Genomic DNA, 24,295 nt, shown 5'->3' on the forward strand with positions numbered 1-24,295 from the left:
CCAACTACCATTCCACATTGTGTTAATTCCAGTCATGCAGCCATAATCATGTCAGAAAATGAGTAAAAATGACACCTCTGTCAATGCACTGCCCTTTTATACCTTGTGTATATGATACTGCCACCATTTGTACATGTGCATGTCACTATCCCATGACATTTGTCACCTCCGTGTATTGAACCTGCTGTAAGAATAAAGTTGACTGTAAAGAGCCTTTGGTAGAGTGCATTCACTGATGCTAGAGGCCACCTCTCAAGACTAAGTAGCACTTTATACCACGAAGAAGTGGTGGCAGGTGCATACAAATGAATAGACTTCATCCTTTGCAGCGTCTGTTCGTCCCCCTAGACTGGTGGAGCTGTGGAATCATCAAATCGATTGTCCCTGTCCTATCTTTTACTCAATATTTTTAATGCCCATTACCATTAATGACCTTTGCATACCTTGACCTTTGCATACTAAATAATGACTCCCCGCGCATTGTATTACAGTGCTATTCCCCCATCGATCTTATCATCTGTAGCCCAGTTGTTATTATTTTATTCAGTGTATACCTCACATTGACCTCTTTGATATGATCACTACTCAGTCATTTGCTTTCTCCCACACCAGTACTAAACAGGATGCCACCTACAGGGATAGGCAAAATAATGTGAACAGTGGTAGTAATGGTATGGTTATGTTTGACAGTGAACAATGCAGGTAAGGCATGTGTTGCACTGGACTGTGCACCTTCAGTACGAACTCGGCATCAGTGCAGGTTGTTTATGAATAGTGCACATCACGTATTTGCATTCAGAGGCCAAGGTTGACGTGCAGTGAAAAACCTAACAGAGTTCCAAAGAGGGCAGATTGTGGGGCCTGATTAGCTGTAGCTGGAGCATCAGTAACCAAGACAACTAACTTATTGAATGCCTCAAGAGCAACAGTCATGACAGCCTACATAAAACATAGAAAGACATTATCGTGTAAACATAATAGTGGGCGCAAATCAAATCTAAATGACAGAGATCACTGTACGCTAACACGAATTGTGCCAAAACAGCACAAGACTATAGTGGCTAAAGTGACTGCAGATTTCAAAAGCCATCTTAGAGACCCCATATCTACCGAGAACTCCATAAAGCAAATATTCATGGACAAGCTACTATACCGAAACCACGAGGGATGACAACCAACGCAAAGAAGCGTAAAACCTGGTGTCGGGGCATAAATCCTCGACACCTGATCAGAGGAAACATGTCATATGGTCCATGTCAACATTTTCGTTATTTCCAACATCTGGATGGGTTTACGGCTGGAGAACGCCAAATGTTGTTGTTGTTGTTGTGGTCTTCAGTTCTGAGACTGGTTTGATACAGCTCTCCATGCTACTCTATCCTGTGCAAGCTTCATCTCCCAGTACCTACTGCAGCCTACATCCTTCTGAATCTGCTTAGTGTATTCATCTCTTGGTCTCACTCTTCGATTTTTTATGCTCCACGCTGCCCTCCAGTACTAAATTGGTGATCCCTTGATGCCTCAGAACATGTCCTACCAACCAATCCCTTCTTCTAGTCACGTTTTTCCACACTCCTCTTCTACCCAATTCTATTCAATACCTCCTCATTAGTTATGTGATCTACCCATCTAATCTTCAGCATTCTTCTGTAGCACCACATTGCGAAAGTTTCTATTCTCTTCTTGTCTAAACTGTTTATCGTCCATGTTTCACTTCCATACATGGCTACACTCCATACAAATACTTTCAGAAACGACTTCCTGACACTTAAATCAGTACTTGATCTTAACAAATTTTTCTTCAGAAACGCTTTCCTTGCCATTGGCAGTCTACATTTTATATCCTCTCTACCTCGATCATCATCAGTTATTTTGCTCCCCAAATAGCAAAACTCCTTTACTACTTTAAGTGTCTCATTTCCTTATCTAATTCCCTCAGCGTCACCCAACTTAATTCGACTACATTCCATTGTCCTCCTTTTGCTTTTGTTGATGTTCATCTTATACCCTGCTTTCAAGACACTGTCCATTCAGTTCAACTGCTCTTCCAAGTCCTTTGCTGTCTCTGACAGAATTACAATGTCATCGGCGAACCTCAAAGTTTTTATTTCTTCTCTATGGATTTTAATACCTACTCCGAACTTTTCTTTTATTTCCTTTACTGCGTGCTCAATATACAGATTGAATAACATCGGGGAGAGGCTACAACCCTGTCTCACTTCCTTTCCAACCACTGCTTCCCTTTCATGTCTCTCGACTCTTATAACTGCCATCTGCTTTCTGTACAAATTGTAAATAGCCTTTCACTCCATGTATTTTACCCCTGCCACCTTCAGAATGCCAAAGAAGCCTACAATTGTGATTGCTTGATTTCAACAGTTAAGCGTGGAGGTGGAAGTGTGATGGTGTGGGCAGCATATCGTGGTACTCTGCTGGTCCCATCATTAGTTTTAAAGGTCATGTTACAGCCAATGATTATGTTAACATTTCAGGTGATCAGGTGCACCCCATGATTCAAATGTTGTTCCCCAACAGTGATGCCATATTTCAAATCGTTGTAAGAGGAGCATGCAACTGAACTGAACTGCAGCGTCTTCCCTGGTCAGCACATTCCCTTGTGGGCAGTATTGGAGCACAGACCTGGAGCAGATTTCCACCTCCCTCATCACTACAGCAATTAGAAGAGGTTCTGATGGAAGAGTGGCATTAACATTCCACTGGAGACTATACAGTCATTATATGGTAGTATTCCAAGACGAATCACATCTGTATTATGGGCAAATGGAGGTTGAACCCCTTATTAATAAACCATTCTCAAGTAAGTACAGGTGTTCACACACATTATTTTTCCTGTCCCTTGCATTTTGTATGGTTAAGATGCTGATTGGCTCACTTTTAGCACTTCCCAAACTGTCAATACGCCTCCTCATGGGTCTACTCGTGCATCTACTAAAGAGTCAGTCAGCGACACAACCACCAAAATGTTACACTCAGCAGAACTAAGGTATCATTTTCCTTAATATTCACATGTTGGGAGACAGTCCCATCGTGGTTTGCAGGAAATCTCTATGGCTGTTACATGTCACAGAAGAGTTCTTCAACAGTGTAAGTGCCATGTGCTGGAACATGCTGTTATCATCTCTAAATGTATCCAAGACAGAGCTGGCTACCTTACAAAAAAGAAGGGATGCTGGAAAAGTTTTGTATCTGCCATCAATTTTCTCTCTCCTCCTCCTGCCCCCCCCCCCCCCCCCCCCCCCCAAAGATGTGGGCCAAATTACTGTGCATTTGTAGTCAACAAAAAGCGACTGACATCCCAGGCATCTGTAAGGGTGTTGTAGTGAAATCTAACCCTGCTGCTATTGTTGGCTGTCTGGTGAAGCGCTACCTGAGCGTTAGTGATTGACAATTGACACTCACCCCTTTCCCCCAATCCTCTGTCTTCACAAAAGTCAAGCAGAGGGTCACCACCTTTCAGCACACAATGTTTGGAATCCTAAAACACCCCTCCTTCTAAGTGTGATATTGTCAGTACTCTTACAGCATGCAGAAATACAGCTGCAGGCTCTTACTGAATACAAAATTATTCAACTGTTACTCTATCTACCTAAAAAAGGGGAAGCACCATATTCTTGCTGTTTCTAACTGAATATGGCTTGACGGTGAGTTCTCCTCCCTCTTCGTTTTCCCCAATTGTGGGGAAGAAAGTACGAGTATTACAGTTTTGAAACAAGGAGGCAAGTTTCCACAGGAAATGCATAGCTACAGACCAGTCTGTCTTCCCTATGTCCTTTGCAAGTGTTTCAGACACATGGTAAGCTGAGAGTTGTGCTGTATCCTCAACTGGCAGGTCCTCTTGTCTAACTCACAGTGCGGATGTTGGGAAGGCTGATCTGTCAGTGCTCACTACTCTGCATGATGTTTCTCATCAGAATGGTTTTTACTCGTTATCATGTCTGTGACATGACATGGCACCACCATTTCCTCACCACCTTACATGATGGGGCTTCTGTGACACCCTCTCTAAGCAATCCTGAGTGTGACACTCTTCTTAATGGTTATCGACAGACTCGCAGAGGCAATGTAAGATGTAGTCTCCCCATTCTGGTATGTTGATTCTACAGCTACAATAGTTCCAATATGAAGTTTGCTGAGCTTATATGCACAACTTCCAATTTGTTGCTACCAAATTTGACTCTAACTTTACATCACTTCTTACTACTGGCGTTTGACAGATTAACTTAGTTGCCCCCATAAACAACAGTTTTTAATCAGATCTGGAGCTTTAATCACTTTTCAAAATAAAATGTGTTTTAATGCTCCTCCTCATAGATAATAAACTTGTCCACTCTGTTGACCTGGTGTAGTGGGTTTGGAGCCTGTTTGAGTGCATGGGTGCACCTTCCACCACATGATAAGCTGTGGTGAGCCTCCAGTCACACCCTGCTGACATGTACCCTACCTTTTACCTTTATCCTCTGACTCTTTTAATAATTTGTTCAAAAACCTCTTATGGCTATCCTAGGCCAGTTTTCTTTTACCCCTTTTTTGTGTGTGGCTTAAAAATGAATGGTTTCTACCATTTTTCTGAATATGCAGTTAGTACAGACTGAGGAATGTAGCAGTAGAAGTCACTCTTGCAAACTGTGACTGATTTCTTGTGCAGTGGCTCTTGCAGATGTTGACATGGTACCCTTGTTTGATAGAAGTTAAACTCGATTCCTAGTGCTTTATAAGCAGTAATAATTCATGCTCACGAGTCTGCTTCTTTTTCTTCCTCACAAATCTTTCAGTATGTTGACAGCTCTCCACCTGGATTTATTGTTATTCACTTTTGCATACTTGCTGAGTTCCTCATTATTTGTGGCTTGTTTTAAAAATGCTGATCGAGGTCTTCCTCATGCTGTCTTTCCTTGTAATGCTCCTGCTAGAATGTTTAAAAGTAATTGGTTATGGCTTATATTGTGACCAAGGCATTCATGTGGTCTTTGGTGGATTGTTTCCTTTATCCTTTTAATTCCTGTTGACAAGTTAAATCGGCATGCTGTGTTACTATCCAAGTGCTGTTGAAGAGAATAAGTGCAGATCTAGGTTTTCCTTCAGTGCTGTTAATGAGCTAACATGCGCATCCTTGCTAATCCCTGATCGGCGGTGATGAGTATGGATGTCACCATTCAGGTGCCTGAGTGCTATTTATGAGCTTAAGCGTATAGTGTTTCACAGTTCTGGCCTTTGTGTTGTGTTCAGTTACTCTGTCTGTTGTTGTCCTGTTTTGCTGCGTTCTGCACTTTTATATGTTCATTGGGATTGGAATCAGTGTTTTTCTCATTATCTGCTCTACAAAGAAAATGACATGCCATTGTGGTTGCACTGAGGATATTATGGAGATACTCGCAAAGAGGAACAGTGACAACCAATTATTCTTTGTCAGCTCCTCCATAGGTTCTGGAAATAAGTTCTATGACAACATGTGTAACACTACAGTCATATTTCAAGAAGGCATGTCCTTCTGAATCTGAGGAATCTGAAAGTTTTAGTAAGTTTCTCACCAGATTTGTAACTGCCATAAATTCACGGAAAAGCTTTAAACTCTGAAACTAATTTTTATACCTACAATAATGTTCATTCCAGTGGTGACAAAATCTTAGTGACAGGAGACATTGCAGAAAGCATTCCAGAAATAAATATTAAAACATAATGAACAGGTAAGTCATGTTACAACATATGGTAACTCATGTTACATTGTCACAGATCACAGTCAAACTTGAAATAACCACGCAAATTTACAACACTTTGAGGGTTCACTTTTCTGACAAGCCTGTCTTTAGTGTAGTATATCTCATCTTTAATTTCAGGCCACTTCCAAAACTTCCCATCTTTCATCATAACATCAACTTTAAACTCACCATTTTCAATTTTAGTAACATTACCAGGAAAATATGAATTGTCATATTTTACCACCAACCAGTCATCTACTTGTATATCTAGTGATTTTTCTGTTCTGTTAGTTTTTTCCTCTGCAGCTGATGAAGTGGTGTGTCCTACAACTTCATTATTATAGAGTTTCAAGTGATGAATTTTAGAAATGTACTTTGGTTTGCAGTTCTTGACTACGGCCAAGAGATGTAGCTTTTTGCTTCTTTGGCTAAAGTCTTATTCACCCTTAAGAACTGCCGTCACATTAGAAGAAGAATTCAACAATGCTTTTACAAAATCTGTTGCATTGTTTACAACACATTCCCTGCTTTTCACACAAGACCAAACTTGGCATTTGACAGCCCTACCAATTCCATCTGTTGGCCCCTTCCCATGAGACGTTGCAAAGTACTTCCATGTAATTCTTTTGGCACGACTCTTACTTAAAACAATAGCCTGTGCAGTATATGTTTTTAAACTGGGAAGCAGGACCATCTGACCAGATTGTAACTTCTCTAATATGTTTTGGTAGTTCTTCAAGAAGTCTATCAACATATGGAATGACTTTTTTTTTGTGTGTGTGGTCCAGATTTCAGATACCAACACGTACGGGTGAGAAGTACCTGAATGTCAAATCATGGCAGTAAAAATACTAATTCGATTCTGCTGCCAATGTGCACTTTAAATTTCATCTTGACTTACGCATCTAAAATTTTCAGAAAAATGTATTTGCATCATGGCAGTTAGCATCGCAGAAGGCAGTGATTCCTTATCACTCTGATAGTTCTTTGATTGTTCTCTCTCAAAGTAGCAGTGCTATAAAAATTTAGGTCTCTTGGTAAAAATATGACCAAGAAGATTCTGTAATGTATTTTCTTCCTCTACTTTCAAAATTCTGCCATCACTCTCCTGCCACACATACAATTTCATGCCGTAGTCTTCTACACCACTACATAAATCAAGAAGTTTAACTGCCAATAAATCTTTACATTTCATACACTTTCCCAGCAAACAATCGGCTTTAGGCTTTGCAGATAAAAAAATTCTGTACTTAGGTATTTGAAGTACTATGCTATGAAGAGAGTTAATAACACTGACGAAATTCTCGTAATACCTGCAGACACGCAGGTTGTGTGGAAGTTTATTGGCAGGCATGACATGTTTGGGTCTTAATTCTGCAAATTTACTTTTACTAATCACTTTGCCACTTTCTCCACATTACATGGACTTCTTTCAGAGAAAACATCAAATGTCATACTTGCAACTTACTCTTACCTTTCTCATCTTTTACAGTCACAATGTCATTGCGTCCAGGGGCCTGTCTGCTAATGTCATCCCTTTCATATAATTTGCTCACTGCACTTATTATTTCATCACATATCTTTTGTCTAGAGATTCCTTCTACTTCTTAAGGTTCAACAAATGTATGATACAACCTTCTAATAACACATTTTTGTTTTCTGGGTGATGCTGGAAGTACACGTTTCACTTTTGATATGGCTTTTCCCAATGAAGACCTATTTTTATATGGCGGAGAGGCAGAACTACTTGGTGTAGCTGAAGATGCTTTCTTTAGCCGCCCCCTGTACTTGGCAACTCTTTCTCTAACATTCCGTTTCCTGTCTGCAGCAATCCTTTCTTGTTCCCTTTTACTCAAACATTCTTCCTGAATGTTTTCATAGTTTCCATGTGTTTGATTTTATACTCTTCATATCTGCCTTCATCTTTGAATTTCTGCCTTCTTCTTCTCATCGTTTCAGCTGCACTTAAAGGCATTTTGCAAAAATTGTAAATTGTTGTTAAGTAGAAATAGCTATTCCCTATGGGATTTTATGTGGCATAGGGAGATTAATATATATTAAATATTTTGAAATATATTGTTAGTTGTGTTGTATATAATTCAGAACCAATCTGACTGCTCAAAATTTCTACAAAAATTATGGTAACTCACATTACATAAATAAAGGTAGCTCACTTTGTGAATTAAATATCCTATATCAGGAGAAGGCTTCCAGGAGGAAATTTGAGACACCAAATTATAAGGTACACTTATGCAAAGGACAGCATGGCGTATAAGTTTCTATACTTTAATGTATTTTGCGAAAATCTTTGAAAAATTGACATTTGGTAACTCATAATACACATTTTGGGTTAGGTTATATAAATGTTTTTGTATTTATCATGCTTAAATTGTTTGCTTCTAAAAATATATCAAAATGAAGAAGTTATGCGCTTTAGAGATGTGTAAACCATAAAAAATTATTATGAATTTCATGATTTTTTCTTACCTCAAAATTGATCAAATCTTCTGCATGAACAAACTCAACAATATACTCTTCAAAACAATGGCTCCCACAAGTAAACAATAGGTTTTGGAGGGGAAAATCAATCTTGCCAACAAAATTCAAAGCCCAACCTACATATGTAACGGGAAAATATTCCCACAGAAAAATAAATTTTTTGATAATGATTCCTCATTTACATGGAATGACCCTAACATAAAGTGAGAGAAATCAGGTCAGCAGATGGGTGGGGCCATGCTAGTGCCCCTGGGCCTCTGCATGTGACAGGAGACTTTCCACCCCTGACCCGTTACCGTCGAAGCAGTTAAGAGAGGACCAACACCCACTATTCATCAGAGTGCTAACCCTAAAACAGAACACAAGATGTGGCAGGAATGGGCTAGCCACATCTAAAAGCAAATAAAACTGAGTGAAAGAGGGATGACTGAAGTAACTGGCAAAGGATTTAGGGTCGAAGATCACCCAGATCTAACATGTGGCAGAAGACATCCCAACGTCAAGCACCCCAACCCCACCTCAAAAGTAGTTTAAAAACGTTACGTCTGAGAATAAAAACCACCTTCTCAGTGGAAATGGAAATCTGGGCTCATCAAAGCAAATGTTGGACACGTATTCGTTCTTCTAGGCAAACGGTCAGCCAGTTCATTCCTCAGATACCCACATTACTTGCGACCCAGAGAAGGATAACTAAGCAAGCGGAATGACTAAAGTCAGACAGGAGATCATGGATAGCAGATATCTCAGGGTGACGAGAGTAACTTCAGTCAATAGCCTAGACACTGCTCATTGAGTCACTACAAAATAAAACATGGTCGAGGGAGGGCTGCTTAATAAAACGTACGTAATGGTTGTCTGCTCTGCCATAAAACCATATCCTGTCCTATACAGGGTTTTAGAGCTATGAGTGTAAATTATAGTAGTACCCTGATACTCCTGAGGAACTGAAAGGAACAGATGCCAAAAGGTCATATGAGAAAGGAACCTTAGGACCTTGAAATAGATCGATCTTAATTCTAGGTCTGGGTAATAATCAAATCAAGGCAGGGTGTCCAGGAAAATATGGGGAGTACATTCTCAGGAGGTTACGTGACAGTGGGTCTCAAAACGCATTCCAACTGGTAACAGGTGTCGGGTAAGTGCCCCCTTGTATGCAAAACAAATATGTTAACTTGGATGATTAGTGCAAATATTTAAACAAACAACAGAGAGTCCAGGATGGAATAACAATATTATGAAAAGGACAGATTGCTACTCGCCATACTAAGGAGACGTTGAGTCGCAGACAGGCAGAATGGAAAGAATGTTTTACATTTTAGCTTTCACACAAAGGGCCTACTACTTCTGAAGCAGGAAACACACACACACACACACACACACACACACAGAGAGAGAGAGAGAGAGAGAGAGAGAGAGAGAGAGAGAGAGAGAGAGAGAGAGAGAGAGACCCTTTAATACTTATGATCCAACATATGCTCAATGCAGTTCTAGCATTCTCGTTGTCACTGTTGTGTGTCTTCCGGTTAGATGATGATCTTTACTCTGCAGTTCTTTTCACGTATAATTAGGTTGCTGAGGGGTCAAACACAGCCCCTCGTGTATACTGCTGTACATACCAGCCTAGTACATATACAAATACTTCTCTATAAATTATTTCTCATTCTGACAACAGTGTAACCTTCAGTGCATCAGTTTTTATGACTCCAATCATTGGTTCAAATTTCTGGCAGATGTCACTAACACCGTGTGAACTACCTCTTGACTGTGTGATTGATGACCCTGCTGCTTAGTCTCTTAACCCATAGCCAGCCAACTAACCAACAATCAAATTTCCAGTTTTGTATTTACTTGATGTGTCTAAACAGCTTGTGCCATATTTCCAGAGAACACTGCACACAGTGCTGCCAGAAGGATGAGAACACATACGAAGTAAAACGTTATGCCCAAGCACGATTAGAAGTCTGCACTTGTAAGTTTGGTGCATATCCTCAGATTGCAGGTATGTTTGTGATGCTTTCATTTGATTTTTGCCCTGCTTAACAAAATTGATATAACAATATTTCAATACTATAGTTAGGTTAAGTGCTGAAATGAGGTAGCACTATGATAAATAGTGCAAGAGACATTATTTTCTCAAAATTAAGGTAAGAAAAAGAACATAAAGAATATTTGCAGCATGCTTGCAGTAGACGTTTTTAAGTACTACTAGAGAACATTGAGGGATGAGAATTGTTTAAAACTTAACAGGGATACGTTTTAAATTTATCTGTATACCCTCACTGCTCCAGTTGTTGCTTCTTAGTTGTGAGTGTAATATGCAGGTTTGCTTGTTCTTTCTAAATGTTATTGGTGCATTATCTTCCTCAAATTCCACAGCACTTCCTTAAAGTTGGAGAACACTGTTTGCATTTCATGTATTCTATGTTGTTAAATTATCATTGAGCTGTTGCAATAAAATTATCTTATGCTTGAGTTGGTTTAAGTGTGTTGCTTCTGTTGTATACCTTGAGCCAATTATCCCATCTGTTGACCACACATGGAGCAGAGGTCGTTACGGCTAGGGTATGGTATGGTATGGTATGGTTTGGTTTGGCATGTGTGCTGGTTTCCTGCTGCAGCCATACACTACATATGCCAGTACCAAAATTATCAACTCATGCACATTGAATGTTCTAAGCTGGGAACCAACCATAAACTAGATGGCAATTACAAAGTGAAATATACTAAGGGATGCAGTAATTGAGAAGAGAGAAGACAGGGTTGTAGCATAGCTTCCATGTTATTCAATTTCTACACAAAGCAAACAGTAAAAGGAGCAAAGGAGAAATTTTCAAAAGGAATTAAAGTTTAGGGAGAAAAAATAAAAACGTTAAGATTTGTTTGTAATTTTGTAAGAAACACCAAGCGCTTACTAGGTTAGTGAAGAAGAAAAAAAAAAAGATAGTGTCTCGAAACAACGGTGTAAGATGAATGTTAACAAAGATAGGAAAAGATGGATTCATACTTGCCATAAAGATGATACATTGAGTTGCAGACAGGCACAACAAAAGACACTTAGGCATTAGCTTTCGACCCGAGTTTTTCTCAGAAAGCTCAGACCAGAATGCAACTGTCACAAAGAACAGAAAACAGAAGCAGCAATTTGGTGGGGGCTAGTGGGAAGGGAAGGAGTAGCAGGATACGGATTGGGGAAGAGAAAAGTGCTGCCTGGTGGGGCTTCAGGGGGCTAGACTGCCAGTAGATGCAGTGCTGGGAGGTTGCGGAGCAGGGAGGTGCAGAGGTGGAGGGGGGGGGGGGGGGGGGGTTGATAAAGGAGAAAGGCATGGAAGGGAAAAGACACACAGTTGAGTTGATTGAGGGGGGGGGGGCACACAGAGGGTGAGGGGATAAGAATAGGGTGGAAAGTATTGAGTGGAAGGTGTGGGGACAAAAAGTTGCCATAGACTGAGAATGCGGTGTAAGGGTAGCTCCCATCTGTGCAAGTCAGAAAAGAGGGTGGTGGAGGAAAGTATCCAGATTGCTCGGGTAGTGAAGTAGCTACTGAAATCGAGCATATCATGTTCAGCTGGATGATGCACCATAGGGTGGTCTCCTTTGCTTGTGGCCAAGTATACAGTGGCTGTTCATCCTGATGGACAGCTGCTGTATGACATGGCTGCTTTCACAGATGCCTCGGCCTCTGATAAGCCTGTGACGGGACTGGAAAAGGAAGAGCTGGGTGAATGAATTGGGCAGGTCTTGCACAGGATTATGATCCCTGTGGCAAGGGATTGGGATTGGGAATGGCATATGATGGACTAGGGATGTTATGGAGGTTGGGTGGGCAATAGAACACCATTTTAGGAGGGGTGGGGAGGATCACATTAGATGGGTAGATCACATAACTAATGAGGAGGTATTGAATAGAATTGGGAAGAAGAGGAGTTTGTGGCACAACTTGACAAGAAGAAGGGACCGGTTGGTAGGACATATTCTGAGGCATCAAGGGATCACGAATTTAGCATTGGAGGGCAGTGTGGAGGGTAAAAATTGTAGAGGGAGACCAAGAGATGAATACATTCAACAGGATGTAGGTTGCAGTAAGAACTGGGAGACGAAGAAGCTTGCACAGTATAGGGTAGCGTGGAGAGCTGCATCAAACCAGTTTCAGGACTGAAGACAACAACAACAACAACAACAACAACAACGGGAAGGATCATGAGTAGGATGCCCCGTGTTTCAGGGTTTGATGATACGTAATCAAAGCCCTGATGAAGGATGTGGTTCAGTTGTTCCAGTCCAGGTTGGTATTAGGTTATGAAGGGGGCACTACTTTGTAGCAGGTTTTAATGGATGGTGGGGTTGAGGGTGTGTTGGGAAATGGCATGGGAAATCTGGGAGTTCTTGTCACTGCAGATACACTATCCCCAAGTGGCCAGACTATTTAAGAGGGAGTTTTTGGTGTGGGAGGGATGACAGCTGTGGAAATGCAGGTACTATTGGTGGGTTTAATGTGGACAGAGGTGTGTATGGGGCCATCAGAAAGGAGGAAGTCAACGCCCAGGAAGGTGGCATACTGGCTTGAGGAGGACCAGGTGAAATGGACGGGAGGGAAAGCGTTGAGGTTGTGAAGTAATGAAGATAGGGCACCTCGGCCCAGAGTCAGGTTCATGAAGGTATAATCAATGAATCTGAGGGCACCTCGGCCCAGAGTCAGGATCATGAAGGTATAATCAATGAATCTGAACCAGAAGTGGTTTGGTATTTTGGGCTAGGAAGGTCTCCTCTTATGGCCCATAAACAGATTGGCATAGGGGGTGCCGTCCGGGTACCCATGGCTGTGCCGCGGATTTGTTCATATACCTTCACCTTGAGTTAGGATAAATTTAATGATGTGTATGAGGAATGATGTAGTGAATTTTAAGTGTGAAGGATATTGGGAAACAGTGTTAAGTAGTGGTAAGACCATGGGCATGACGGATGTTGGTGTGTAGGGAGGTGGTGCCAACAATGATGAGTGGGGATCCAGGAGGTAAATGGGTGGGGACGTTAGTGTGTTAGTGAAAAAAGTGGTTGGTATCTTTGACATCGGAGGCTAGGTTATGGTCCATAGGTTGGAGGTGTTGGTCAATGAGGGCTGAAATTCTTTTAGTGGGGGTGAAATAACCAGCTGCAGTGGGGTGTACAGGGTTATTGGGTTTGTGGATTTTGGGGAACAGGTAGAAAGTGGGTATGAGGTGTGTCATACGAGTGAGGAGGGAAACTGATGCAGGGGAGAGGTTCTGGAAAGGGCCTAAGGCTTTAAGCAGGGATTGGAGGTTATGTTCGACTTGTGGGGAGGGAATCACTCCGGCAGAGTTTATTGGTGGAGTAGTCAGATAATTGGCAGAGGCCTTCCGCCAGGTGGTCACTGCAATTCATAACAGTGCACGCACCTGCACTTTTCTCACCTTTGTTCCTATTTATTCACAGTAGTTCCCCATATAGGTGCGTAACTGACTTGAGAGAGTATTCACAGTTGAACTATTTTTTCCTCCTGTAATACTCAACAGTGAATGAAATCCTACAATTTATTTCCAACATTTAAATTTTCATTTCTCCCTTTTTTCCCCATTTTAAGCTATTCAGTGGACCCCCCAGGGGGTCCACAACTCTTTCGTGGATACGTGCGTGGCGAGCACGGGGCCCCGAGCCATTGCAGCCTTCTTTCTCTCCCGGGCTGCATTTCCTTTCCCTTCCCCTCCTTTCCCCTCCATACCCCTTTCCCCTCGCCCTCTCCTCTCCCTCTATTGGTGTCCTTGCTTATGTTGGCCCCCGCTATCCTCCTGGTTCTGTTGGTTTTACACTCTGGCTTTGTTGCGTAATCATCTCCTCCTTTTGGCATTCCTTGGTCCCCCTCTGGGGTTTGACCTCCATTCCAAAATTTCTCTTCCGTAGTGTGAGCCATTTGGGGAAGAGCACCTTACCTAGTGTCTCCGACGTGTGCCCTCCTAGTATATTCCACCTTTTCTTCTACGTCGTTGTCTGATGCTAGGGTGCATAGCCAGCACGGTAGCCAGCCCGTGTGGTGGGGTCGCTATGTACCCTTTTGGTTGAGCCCCCTGAACACACAGGGATCACACTTCTGATACCTGAGCTGTGACCTCCTCATGCATGCCTTGGAGTGGTTGCTCGTCATCCTGGAGCATCGGAACTCCCGGCAATGGCCGCCGTGCCAGACGGCCCTTGCTGTGGCTGGGTGGCGCCCGTGAGGAGAGCCCCTGATCGGAGTGGGTGGTATCAGGGCGGACGCTATGCCGATGAAACGCATAAGGGTTCAAACCTCTGGCCGCTCTTCTGCGGCCGTCTCTCTGCGTGGTACTGATTCCTCAAGTGCTGCTTCTCTTGCCCCTTCGGCCTTCCCTTCCGTGGCTACCCCCTGGGAGGAGGGTCAGGCCCGTCGTCTAGGGGCAAAACCTTTCCCCCGTTATCTAGTTTGCACCAGAACTGATGGAGATACTTTCACCAGTGTCAAACCTTTATTCTTTGTGGAACACATTGAAGACAAGTTCGGCGAAGTGGACTCCCTGAGCAAGATGCGGTCGGGTTCATTACTGATAAAAACTGCTTCGGCTGCCCAATCTGCGGCCCTTCGTGCCTGTACCCATCTTGGCACAATTCCCGTGTCCATTACCCCTCACCAGTCTCTAAATATGGTACAAGGTGTGATTTTTCACAGAGACCTCATCCTTCAAACTGATGAGGAACTTCGGGACAATCTCGGACGGCGGGGTGTTCACTTTGTTCGGCGTGTTCAGAAGGGTCCTAAAGATAATCGTATTGATACTGGTGCCTTTATCCTGGCCTTTGAAGGGGATACCCTTCCTGAGAAAGTTAAGATTATGGTCTATCGCTGTGATGTGAAGCCGTACATCCCACCTCCTATGCGGTGTTTTAAGTGCTTGCGTTTTGGCCACATGTCTTCTCGCTGTACCCAGGACCCTCTCTGTGGTGACCGTGGACGTCCACTCCATGAGGGGAGTCCCTGTGTTCCCCCTCCTGTATGTGTAAATTGTCATGGTAGTCATTCTCCACGTTCAGCAGATTGCCCAGTCTATAAGAAAGAAAAAAAGATACAGGAGTATAAGTCTCTTGATCGTTTAAGCTACACAGAGGCCCGTAAGAAATATGCACGATTGCACCCTGTGTCCATGACATCTAGTTACGCCTTGGTTACATCTTCATCCCTTCCTCCCCCTTCCTTACCCCCGTCCCGGACCCCTCTCCTTCCCCCCTCCCCTGCGGCTCCCACACCTTCTCCTCTGGGCGCCGCTCCCCCTCCCCAGCCGGAGAAGTGTCCCACTCCTTCGGCGTCTGCCGGTCAAGGGCGCCTCTCCCGGGATGCCCCTTCCCGGCACCTTCGAGGTCAAAGGTCTGCTGCAGCGCGGCGACCGCGAGAGCAGCGGTCTATCGGCCCCCAGGTCGCCCGGTCTCTTTCTGTTCCTGATCTTGCTGCAGCTGGCTCCATTATGCCACACAGCCCTCCTCGATCTCAGCCTGAAAAGAAGAAGAAACATAAGTCCCGGGACAAAGAGCCTCTGGTGTCACCGGAGGTCCCTTCCCCGGCTTCACAACCGGATTCTGACCTGTCGTTTATGGATGTCGCCCCCTCCTTGTCGGTGACGGGTGGGGACCCGGCGGTATGACCGGATTTAGCGTGTTCAGCCCTCATTTAAACCATCGTTCTGTGGTTCTCCAATGGAATTGTAATGGCTACTATCGTCACCTTCCGGAATTGAAATCCCTTCTTTCGTCCTACTCAGCAGCTTGTGTGGTTCTCCAGGAATCTCATTTTACTGATGCTCACTCACCGACCCTCCGTGGGTTCCGTATTTTCTGTCGAAATCGGGTCGGACCCTTGCGGGCTTCTGGTGGCGTTTGTACATTGGTCCGTACAGACATTGCTAGCACGTGGATTCCTCTCCAAACTACATTGGAAGCAGTTGCTGTTAGGGTCCACTTAGACTCTGCAGTCACAGTATGCAATCTTTATCTCCCTCCTGACAGGACTCTTACACCTGCTGCCTTAACCACCCTTCTTCAGCAACTTCCTCCTCCCTTCCTCCTCCTTGGGGATTTTAATGCTCATCATCCTTTGTGGGGCAGTGCCTTTCCATCTCGACGAGGTCTTCTTATCGACCAATTTATTGCAGACCACGACCTGTGCCTTCTTAATGATGGCTCCCCTACTCATTTCCGTGCTGGTCATGGTACCTTTTCTGCCATTGATCTTTCTCTTTCTTCTCCCTCTCTCCTCCCTTCATTACACTGGTCGCCACACGACGACCTTTGTGATAGTGACCATTTCCCATTGATTATCACGCTCCCTTCCCGCTCCCCGATGGAGAGGTTACCTCGTTGGTCTTTCCACCGCGCCGATTGGCCTCTATATACTGCACAGGTCGAGTTTTCTCCCTCTTTGTCGGGTTGTATTGATGACGTCCTACGTGACGTGTCTGACGCGATTGTTCGCGCTGCTAACCTTGCTGTCCCGCGCTCATTTGGACAATTTCGTCGTCGGCAAGTCCCGTGGTGGAGTACGGCCATTGCCATTGCCATCCGTGATCGCCGTCGAGCTTTGCAACACTTTAAGAATCACCCATCTGTAGCCAGCCTTTCTACCTTTAAGCGCCTTCGCGCTAAAGCCCGTTATTTAATCAAACAGAGCAAGCGGATATGTTGGGAACGATTCGTTTCTTCCCTTGGTTCCACTGTCCCTCTGTCACGGGTATGGGCTACACTTCGCTCTCTCCAAGGTTGCCATCGGCAGTCCACCCTCCCAGGCCTTCACCTCCCAGATGGCATTTGTACGGACCCATTAGTTCTCGCAGAACATCTTGCGACCCATTTTGCAGTGGCATCAGCATCGGCCTCCTATCCAGCTGCTTTCCTTCATCAAAAACAGCAGGCTGAAGCTGTCACCTTATGTTTCACCACTTGTGAGTCAGAATCTTACAACGAACCTTTCACTGAATGGGAATTTCTTTCTGCTCTATCTGCTTCTCATGATACGGCTCCTGGCCCAGATTCCATTCATAACCAGCTGCTTCAACATCTCAGTGCTCCACAACGGCACCATCTTCTTCGGGTGTTTAACCGTATCTGGCTCCAGGGTGACTTCCCTTCTCAGTGGAGGGATAGCATTGTGGTTCCTGTCCTTAAGCCTGGTCAGAACCCCCTATCTGTTGACAGCTATCGGCCAATTAGTTTGACCAATGTTGGTTGTAAGTTACTTGAACGGCTGGTAGCCCGTCGGCTCACTTGGGTCCTCGAATCTCGGGATCTATTGTCCCCTTACCAGTGTGGCTTTCGAGAGGGACGATCTCCTATCGATCATTTGCTTCGCTTGGAATCCGCAGTTCGGCAGGCTTTTTCCCAGCGCCGCCATTTGGTTGCAGTGTTTTTTGACCTTCGCAAGGCCTATGACACGGCCTGGCGCCATCACATCTTACTAACCCTTCATCAGTGGGGTCCCCCCCAGGGGATCCACAACTCTTTTGTGGATACGTGCGTAGCGAGCACGGGGCCCCGAGCTAATGTGGCCTTCCTTCCTTTCCGGGCTGCATACCTTCCCTTTCCGCATCCTTCCCCATCCCCTGTCTTCACCCCCCCCCCCCCCCCCTCACCTCTGGCTGTTTCCTTCACTTTCTCCCCCTCTGGGAGTATGGTTTGCGCCTACGTCCGGAGACGGACGCTTGTAAATGTACCGCATTCTTCTTCTTCCTTGCTTGTATGTCTTCTTCCTTCCTTTGTCCATCTCCTTTCCTTCCCTCTTCTCTTTACCCTTTTCTCCGCTGCGGCGTTTGAGACCCCCTCTTCTTTCCTTTCCCTTTCTCTTTCTTCCTCCCTGTGCGTGTCTGAAGGCCGACCCACGCACTTCCATGCGTAGCCGGTGACGGGGTAACGCGTAATTCCCCGCCCCGGGTAGACAGGTAGGACACGTACGTACCCCCTGGTAAAGGCCAGGCCCAGGGAGGGGTGATTACCCGAGCTGATACCTTCCGAAAGTGCCGATTGGTCCCTCCGTCCGTTTGTCGGGAGGTGTGACCTGAGGTGTGAACAATCACCTAAGGCGGGTGTGCCCTCGGTGAGGGCCCCCACAAGGGAGGAGCGCGCCATCGGAGACGCCGGTAATCATGGGGGATTCTTCCGCAATGGTTTCCTCACCTTCCACTATGTCTGCTCACAAACGTAAGTTCACTGAGTCTCAGCCACAGACGGTTCTTCCATCGTTGCCACAGTTCCTTGTTGTTTCTCGGTCTGACGAAGGTCACGACTTTTCCACGGTCAACCCTTTCATTATTCAGAAAGGTGTCGACGCAATTGCGGGTCCTGTAAAGTCTTGTTCCAGACTACGGAATGGCACCCTGTTGTTGGAAACACACAGTGCCCTCCAGGCTCAAAAATTGCTGCGTGCTTCTCTGCTCCACACCTTCCCTGTCCGGGTGGAACCGCACCGTACCTTAAATTCCTCGCGTGGAGTCGTTTATACACGCTCCCTCGATGGATTGTCTGACGAAGAAATTCAGCACTACCTGTCTGACCAGGGCGTCACCGCTGTTCATCGGGTTATGAAAAGGGTTGACTCGAACATCATTCCAACCCGCACTGTCTTCTTGACATTTGACAAAGTTCAACTCCCATCAAAAATCAAAGCAGGCTATGAGATAATTTCCGTTCGCCCTTATGTCCCGAACCCTACGCGTTGCTATCGATGTCAGCGGTTCAATCACACCAGCCAGTCCTGTTCCAATCCGGCCAAATGTGTTACGTGTGGCCGGGATGCCCATGAGGGTGCTTGTCCACCTCCATCCCCTCGCTGCATCAACTGTATGGGTGACCACGCTGCTTCCTCTCGAGATTGCCCTGTTTTTAAGGACGAAAAGCTGATCCAGGAAATAAGAGTGAAGGAAAAGGTGTCGACCTTTGCTGCTCGAAAGTTACTCGCCAGTCGACAGCCCACCGTGCCTCAGAAAGGAAAATACAGCGCTGTCCTTGCTTCTCCTCGGCCAACAAAGGAGGCGGCCACGCAGACTTGCGATCTCACTTTTAGTACCACGGTCGTCAGATCGGCCAGCGCAAAGATCGCCCGTTCAACCTCACCTCTTTCGCCTGCCCACTCTATGGCTCACCCTTCGTCGGGTTCTGCTAAATCTCGAGCCCAAAAGTCAGACGCCAAGTCTTCCAAAAAAGAGCATTCTCGTGAAGAGTTTTTACGTACTGCAACTTCACAACCATCGGTTCCTCCTTCATCTAAACATACCTCCAAGAAGGCTACGAAGAAACACAGTTCCTCTCCTTCTCCGCCAAGGCGTGTCCCATCTACAGCACCACCTGGCGGCAATCGCCCTCGGCCATCTTCTGTGTCGCCGAGGCGCACTGTTGGTGGCCGGTCAACTGGCCGATCGTTGGTGGCAGGAGCTGCTCCTGACCAACCTATGGATCAGGATCTTCTGCCTTCGACTGAATGCCATTCCATCCTGTCGGTCGCAAGCTCTGAGCAGTCGTTGAGTTGACAGCACCCTTGGTGACGTTCCTCCATTTTCTGTTCACCCTATGTCCATTATCCACTGGAATATCCGCGGCATTCGCGCCAATCGGGAGGAATTGTCGATCCTCTTACGATCCTACTCGCCGGTCATCTTCTGTCTTCAGGAAACAAAGCTGCGTCCCCATGACCGCTTTGTTCTCCCTCATTTTCAGTCCGTCCGATATGACCTCCCCTCTGTTGAAGGCACTCCAGCCCATGGAGGACTCATGATTCTGCTCCATGATACTCTCCATTATCACCCAATCCCCTTAAACACTTCGTTCCAAGCTGTCGCCGTCCGTCTTTCCCTTTCTGGATACACGTTCTCTCTTTGTACAGTATACATTCCATCGTCTACACCAATGGCACGAGCTGATCTCCTTCATCTTCTTGATCAGCTTCCACCCCCCTATTTGCTGGTTGGGGACTTCAATGCCCACCACCCGCTTTGGGGATCTCCACATCCTTGTCCACGTGGCTCACTATTGCTAGACGTCTTCCACCAAGCGGATCTAGTCTGCCTCAACACTGGGGTCCCTACATTTTTGTCTGCCTCCACGGCAAATTTATCCCATTTGGACCTTGCGGTCGGTACTGTTCCGCTAGCTCGGCGCTTCGAATGGTTCGCCCTTGATGATACACACTCGAGTGACCACTTTCCATGTGTTCTTCGACTGCAGCCTCAACTGCCATATATGCGCTCGCGACGCTGGAAGTTTGCCCAAGCCGATTGGACACTTTTTTCGTCTCTAGCGACATTCGATGACCGTCGCTTTCCCAGCGTCGACGATGAGGTCACACGTTTTACCGACATTATTCTCACAGCTGCGGAACGTTCAATACCACGCACCTCCGAATTGCCCCGGCGCCCCCCAGTTCCTTGGTGGAACGAGGCATGCCGTGACGCAATACGTGAGCGGCGACGTGCTCTTCGCATTTTCCGTCACCATCCAACTTTGGCCAACTGTATCCGATATAAGCAGCTCCGTGCGCGATGCCGTCGCGTCATCCGCGATAGCAAGAAGGCAAGCTGGAAATTCTTTACTAGCTCATTTAACAACTTCACTCCCTCCTCGGAAGTTTGGAGTCGGCTTCGACGGTTCTCAGGCGCGCCTAGTTTCTCCCCGGTCTCTGGGCTCACTGTCGCGCATGCTACCTTAGTGGACCCCGTCGCAATTTCTAACTCATTGGGTCAGCACTTTGCTGAGATTTCGAGCTCTTCAAATTACCCGCCAGCGTTTCTCCCGAAGAAACGTGCAGCGGAAGTGCGACATCTTGCTTTCTCCTCTCAAAATCGCGAAAGCTACAATACTGTTTTCTCCATGCGCGAACTCCAACATGCACTCTCTTCTTCTCGCTCCTCCGCCCCAGGACCGGATGGTATCCATGTCCAAATGTTGCTGCATTTATCAACCCATAGCCTGCGTTACCTCCTTCGCCTTTATAATCGAATTTGGACCGACAGTACCTTTCCCAGGCGATGGCGGGAAGCTATTGTCGTTCCCGTTCCGAAACCTGGAAAGGACAAACATCTCCCCTCTAGCTATCGCCCCATTTCTCTCACGAGTAGTGTCTGTAAGGTTTTGGAGCGTATGGTGAATTACCGTTTAGCTTGGTGGCTGGAGTCCCGCAGTCTTTTATCACCAGCCCAATGCGGATTCCGAAAGCATCGTTCTGCTGTTGACCATCTTGTTGCTCTCTCCACTTATATCATGAACAATTTTCTCCGGAAACGCCAAACGGTAGCAATATTTTTTGATCTGGAGAGAGCGTACGATACCTGTTGGAGGACAGGCATCCTCCGCACACTGTTCTCTTGGGGCTTTCGAGGCCGGCTGCCCCTTTTTCTTCGCGAATTTATGGCAGAGCGCACATTTAGGGTGCGGGTGAACACTACTCTCTCCCGTACTTTCTCCCAAGAAAACGGGGTACCCCAGGGCTCCGTGCTGAGTGTTGTACTGTTTGCCATCGCCATTAATCCAATTATGGATTGTCTCCTTCCTGATGTCTCGGGCTCCCTCTTTGTGGACGATTTTGCGATCTACTACAGCTCTCAACGGACCAGCCTTCTTGAAAGACGTCTTCAAGGATGTCTCGATCGCCTCCACTCGTGGAGCATCGAAACCGGCTTCCGTTTCTCACCCAGTAAGACCGTTTGTGTTAATTTTTGGCGACGTAAGGAGTTTCTTCCGCCCTCCTTACATCTAGGTCCTGTCAACCTTCCGTTTTCCGACGTCGCAAAATTCTTGGGTCTTATGTTTGACAGAACACTGTGCTGGTCCTCCCACGTTTCCTCTCTTTCGGCTCGCTGTCTGCGTTCCCTTAACACCCTTCGTGTCCTGAATGGTACCTCTTGGGGAGCGGACCGGGTGGTCCTTCTCCGCCTCTATCGCGCCTTAGTGCGCTCGAAATTGGATTATGGAAGCATAGTCTACTCCTCTGCTCGGCCGTCTATTCTTCGGCGTCTCGACTCTATCCACCACCGTGGATTACGTTTAGTGTCTGGAGCTTTTTACACCAGCCCTGTGGAAAGCCTTTATGCTGAGACTGCTGAACCTCCGCTGTCCAATCGGCGGGCAGTCCTTCTGAGTCGTTATGCTAGCCATCTGTCTTCCATGCCTGCTAATCCAGCCCATAACCTTTTTTTCGACGAGTCCTTTGATGTCGGGTATGCAGGCCGCTCCTCCTCCCTACTACCCCCGGGAGTCCGCTTCCGTCAACTGCTCCATTCTCTTTCCTTCCGCTTTCCTAAAACCTTCTTGACAACTTGGGGTACAGCACCGCCTTGGCACCGTCCCCGGATCGACTTGCTCAGAGACCTATGTGAATTTCCCAAGGATGGTACCCCTACACTTGTTTACCGTCGGGCATTTGCTGCTCTATGTGCACAAATGACGGAAGCCACATTTATTTACACCGATGGCTCGAAAACATCGTTAGGTGTAGGGAGTGCCTATATTGTTGGCGACACCCCAAATCACTTTCGGCTTCCCGACCAGTGTTCGGTTTATACTGCGGAGCTTTACGCTGTTCTCCAGGCTGTCCACTACATCCGCCGCCATCAGCGGATACAGTACGTAATCTGCTCAGATTCTCTCAGCTCTCTCCTCAGTCTCCAAGCTCTTTACCCTGTGCACCCTCTGGTCCACCGGATTCAGGACTGTCTGCGCTTGCTCCACCTGGGGGGCGTCTCAGTGGCGTTCCTCTGGCTCCCGGGACACGCTGGTATCTGTGGAAATGAGGCGGCCGATATAGCAGCCAAGGCTGCAGTCTCTCTTCCTCGGCCAGCTCTTCAGTCTCTTCCGTTTACCGATGTACGGAGCGGTTTATGTCGCCAAGTTACTCATTTATGGCATGCGCATTGGTCAACACTTCCCCACAATAAATTGCGGGAAGTGAAAGCTGTTCCTTGCGCTTGGACCTCTTCCTCCCGAACGCGTCGTCGGGAGGAGGTAATTTTAGCCCGACTCCGGATAGGGCACTGTCTTTTTAGTCATCGACATCTTTTAAGCGGTGATCCTCCCCCACTCTGTCCCCACTGCTCTCAGCTGTGGACGGTCAGACACCTTTTAATTGAATGCCCCTATTTTAATCCGTTACGCTCCCGTCTACAGCTATCGCCTGATCTATCGTCGATTTTAGCAGATGACACGCGCTCAGCTGACCGCGTTCTACAGTTTATTAGAGACAGTGAAATGACGTCAGTCATTTGAAGCCTTTTTTTTGGGGGACAACCAACTCCTTTCTATAGTGGACTTTTAAGCATTCCTTCTGCCTTTAGTTTCTCAAATTTTCTGACTTTGTTTCCATTGCTGCTGATTTTAAATTTGGTTTTTTTCCTGTTTTCTACGTCGCGGGCTGGGCGCTAATGACCATAGAAGTTTTGCGCCCTAAAATCACAAAAAAAAAAAAAAAAAAAAAAAAAAAAAAATCAGTGGGGTCTTCGGGGACCAATCCCGATTTTTATCCGCCAGTTCCTGATCCATCGGTCATTCAGAGTTCGAGTTGGTACTGCTTTTAGTTCTCCACGGACCCAGGAGACGGGCATCCCACAGGGTTCTGTCTTGAGTGTCCTTCTTTTCCTCATTGCTATCGATGGACTTGTGGCCTCTGTCGGTCCCTTGGTCGCCCCTGCCCTGTATGTGGATGATTTCTGCATTTGGGTTAGTTCCTCCTCGATGCCATCTGCAGAACGGCAGCTCCAGGTGGCTATATGGCGTGCCTCTGCATGGACCCTCTCCCACGGGTTTCAATTCTCTCCTTTAAAATCGCGGGTGGTCCACTTCTGTCGCCGTACTACGGTCCACCCTGATCCAGAGCTCTATCTCGCTGCACAAAGATTGCCTGTGGTTCCACAGTTTCCTAGGTCTTCTTTTCGACAACAAGCTCACTTGGCTGCCCCATATCAGACTCCTGAAGGTAGGATGTTTCCGTAAACTCAATGTCCTTCGCTTCCTTGCCCACTCCTCCTGGGGTGCGGACCGTTCCCTCCTCCTCCGTCTTTATCGTGCTCTAGTTCTGTCACGTTTGG

At 46.2% G+C, this 24,295-nt stretch overlaps 1 protein-coding gene across 1 annotated transcript in view; it reads left to right on the plus strand.

Moving 5' to 3' along the window:
- Positions 1–24,295, plus strand: part of LOC124612917 (selenoprotein F) — a 53,472-nt gene that overhangs the window by 10,414 nt on the left and 18,763 nt on the right. The window contains exon 3 of the mRNA XM_047141406.1: positions 10,100–10,215. Coding sequence (XP_046997362.1) covers positions 10,100–10,215 — 116 coding nt within the window. The remainder of the gene's footprint in view (positions 1–10,099; positions 10,216–24,295) is intronic.

The sequence above is a fragment of the Schistocerca americana genome, chromosome 4 (assembly GCF_021461395.2).
Source record: "Schistocerca americana isolate TAMUIC-IGC-003095 chromosome 4, iqSchAmer2.1, whole genome shotgun sequence".
Taxonomy (NCBI): domain Eukaryota; kingdom Metazoa; phylum Arthropoda; class Insecta; order Orthoptera; family Acrididae; genus Schistocerca; species Schistocerca americana.